Consider the following 2,919-nt stretch of genomic DNA (forward strand, 5'->3'; position numbering starts at 1 on the left):
CCCCGAAGGACCCACCTCAAAACGCTGGAGCTGGCTATCTTCCCCATTCTTCAGCCATGTGATCCATGGCTTTGGTTCCCCCGTGACTTGGCACACGAAGGAGGCCACCCCTCCTGACAGCCCAGTATGGTCCTCAGGAACCTTAACGAAGCACAGGTTGCCTGGAGAGAGGGAGACACCAAGTCAGCACAAGACGGTCACTACAGACATGGCCAACACTAGGTGGCAGTCATGGGGATGGGGTCGTGGCAAAAAAAGACCTACAGGAGAAATAACACCTAACCCTCATACAGTGCTATGTGCCAGGCACACTTCAAACAGCTGTAGGCATATAAGGTGGGCGCTATAATGACCTCTGCTTATAAAGAAAAATAAGGCACAGAGAGGTTAAGGGATTTGCCCAACGTGTCACAGCAGGTTAGTGGTGGAGCTGAGATTTGAACTCAGGTATTCTGAGTCTGGAGTCCATGCTTTAACTACTACACATCTGTCTCCCATCCCCCATCAATTCCAAGCTCTCGGACAAAGGCATGCTGAGAGCTGCTAGGAACAGCCCCAGCATCTCCCCCAGATTTGTTTCTCCCACACTGCTTTCCACCTCAGTGATGGTACTTTCATCTACCCCAAGGCTCAAGCGAGAAACCATGACTCCTCCTCTCCTCCGGCCCCCACATACCAGCACTCCCAAAGGTCTAGACATTCCACCTCCCAAGTGTCTCTGGACGTTTTCCCAGGTGAATGCTTTCCTGTAAATCTGCCCCCTCACCCTGCCCCCAAGGATAGGATTATTGCCTTCTGACAGCCTGGATGTCTCCCCGAAGTGTCCACAGGGAGGCGGGGAGGCAGAGAGAGGAGGGGGTCCAGGCCCTGTACTGCCAGGCCCACATCACCAGGAGCCCACCTGGAGCACCAGTCCCTGTGAATCCCACCACCCAGGGTCACAGGACCAGAGAAACTCAGCCTTTACTAAGACATAGCAAAACCTCGTTAATCCTGACAGAGGATCCATTTCCTATTAATCAGGCCAATGAACAGCTCCAGGAAGGCTAATACCGTGGGAAATGACCTTTCAGTCCACCTGCTCAGTGTGGGTGCATCCAGGCTTGGCCGGGTCCCTGGCACCGAAACGTGTGTGTGCAATGACGACAGTACTTCGCTAAGCACGCACTCTGCACCAGGTACTTTATCTCATCTAGTCCTTCGTCATGATTACCCCCAATTACAGACTCAGAAAGGTCAAGTCACTTGTCCCAGGTCACACAGCCAATGAGTGGCACATCCGAGACTGGAATTCAAGCCTGTTTGATTCCAAAGCACCAGGCACAAAACAGTGCTCGTGGCATTGGTGGAGGCCTCATCAAGAGCTGGGTCAGTGGCGTGGTGGGTGCCCACGCCAGACCAAAGAAGGCCGAGGAGGGAGTGTGAGGTGAAGAAGTGGAGAGAGGAGTTAAGTGACCAAGTAAACAAGACGGGCTGTGAACGGGGAAGATAAAGAAAATATGGCACCTGGAGAGCCTGAGGGTTGGAGGAGATTTTTTACATTTTTTCTTTTCTAAGAAGTTAAAGACAATGTTTAAATGCTGATGGGAAGAAGCCAGCAGAGAGGAAGAGGGTGCCAATCCAGTGGAGAGAGGAGGGACAGCAGATGGGGCAGGTCCCCGAGGACGGGAGGGTTCAGGGGGAGCACAGGGGTCAGGAGTGAAGCTGCAGGTACAGAGAGTAAGGGGGGGCTTAGCCTTGCGGGGAGCAGGGAGGAACCCATCTTACGGAGCGCCCCAGGGCCCAGTGGGCTCCAGAGGTTTTATGTAATTACTGAGCCAACCACGGTTTCTGAGCCTCCATGTTCTCATCTGCACAATGGTGCTGGTGACAGGGTCTGTGCAGATGAAATGTGATGCCTGTACACTGCTCCCACAGGCTCCGCACGCGGTGGGCCGTGCGTGAGGGCGGCCCTTAGCACTGTAAGTCTTAAAACAATCCCAGGAGGTAGGTTGTATTATCATCCCCATTTCTAAAACGGAGACTCGGGAGGTTAAATAAAGGACAAATCACAGAGTGATTTGGGGGTAGAGCCAGGGTTGGATCTGGAGTTCCGAATCCTCAAGTCAGGGACTCACCCGACTGCTCTCGAAGGAGCTGGAGGAGCCAGGCACAGCCTCGCGGGGGAAACACACAAGCCTGCTGGGGGCCAGAGTGCCATGGGGACAACACCAAGGTTCAGGAAGCCTGTCTGTCCCACCCTTCTCCCGGCTGTCCTCTGAAGGAGGCTAAGGACGCCCCCAGTCTGCAGTCGTCTGCTCGGCCTGTCTCTTTCAGATAGGTCCTCAGGACTCGTTCAGATGGGCGACAGGACTCTGTCCACCCAGGCTCCATGGGGGGCTGGGGGCACCTCCTGTCCATTGCTACACACACTGTGCACCCTTCCTCACACCTGAGGACCTCCAGACCGTCCTCCTCTCCTCCTGCACTGCCACCACCTTGGCCCAGGCACCCTTTCCCCTACCTGGACCTTCCACCAACCTAACAGGCAGTGTTCCTGCCTCTAGTCTTGCCCCCTCCAACCTGTTCCTCATTCAGCAGCCAGGGTGAACTTACAGCCTCTCTTCCCTGATCAAAACTTTCCAAAGGCCTCCCGCTGCTCTCAAAACAAAATCTAAACTATCATGGCAGTCAGAGCCCTGATAGGCCTGACCCTAGAGCCCTGGCTTCCCATCCCCTGGGTAAGCAACGTCCCCTGCAGCCTCAGGGCCTTTGCATAGGCTGGTTCTCTTCCACAAACCTCTTTACCCACTAACGCCTATTTGCCTTTTCTGAACTCAATTTAAACTCATTTCCTCAGGAAATGTTCTTCGGTCCCCCTGTCATCGTCCCCACCTCCATGAGCTCAGTTCCTGGGTTTAAAGATCTCTGGTCATTCCA

General features: G+C 54.2%; 1 protein-coding gene across 1 annotated transcript in view; it reads right to left on the bottom strand.

The window, feature by feature from the left end:
• Positions 1–2,919, bottom strand: part of PTPRF (protein tyrosine phosphatase, receptor type F) — an 82,398-nt gene that overhangs the window by 59,786 nt on the left and 19,693 nt on the right. The window contains exon 4 of the mRNA XM_023752810.1: positions 16–161. Within this exon, the coding sequence (XP_023608578.1) occupies positions 16–161 (146 nt within the window). The remainder of the gene's footprint in view (positions 1–15; positions 162–2,919) is intronic.

Source organism: Myotis lucifugus, unplaced genomic scaffold (assembly GCF_000147115.1).
Source record: "Myotis lucifugus unplaced genomic scaffold, Myoluc2.0 scaffold_37, whole genome shotgun sequence".
In the NCBI taxonomy this organism is placed as follows: Eukaryota; Metazoa; Chordata; class Mammalia; order Chiroptera; family Vespertilionidae; genus Myotis; species Myotis lucifugus.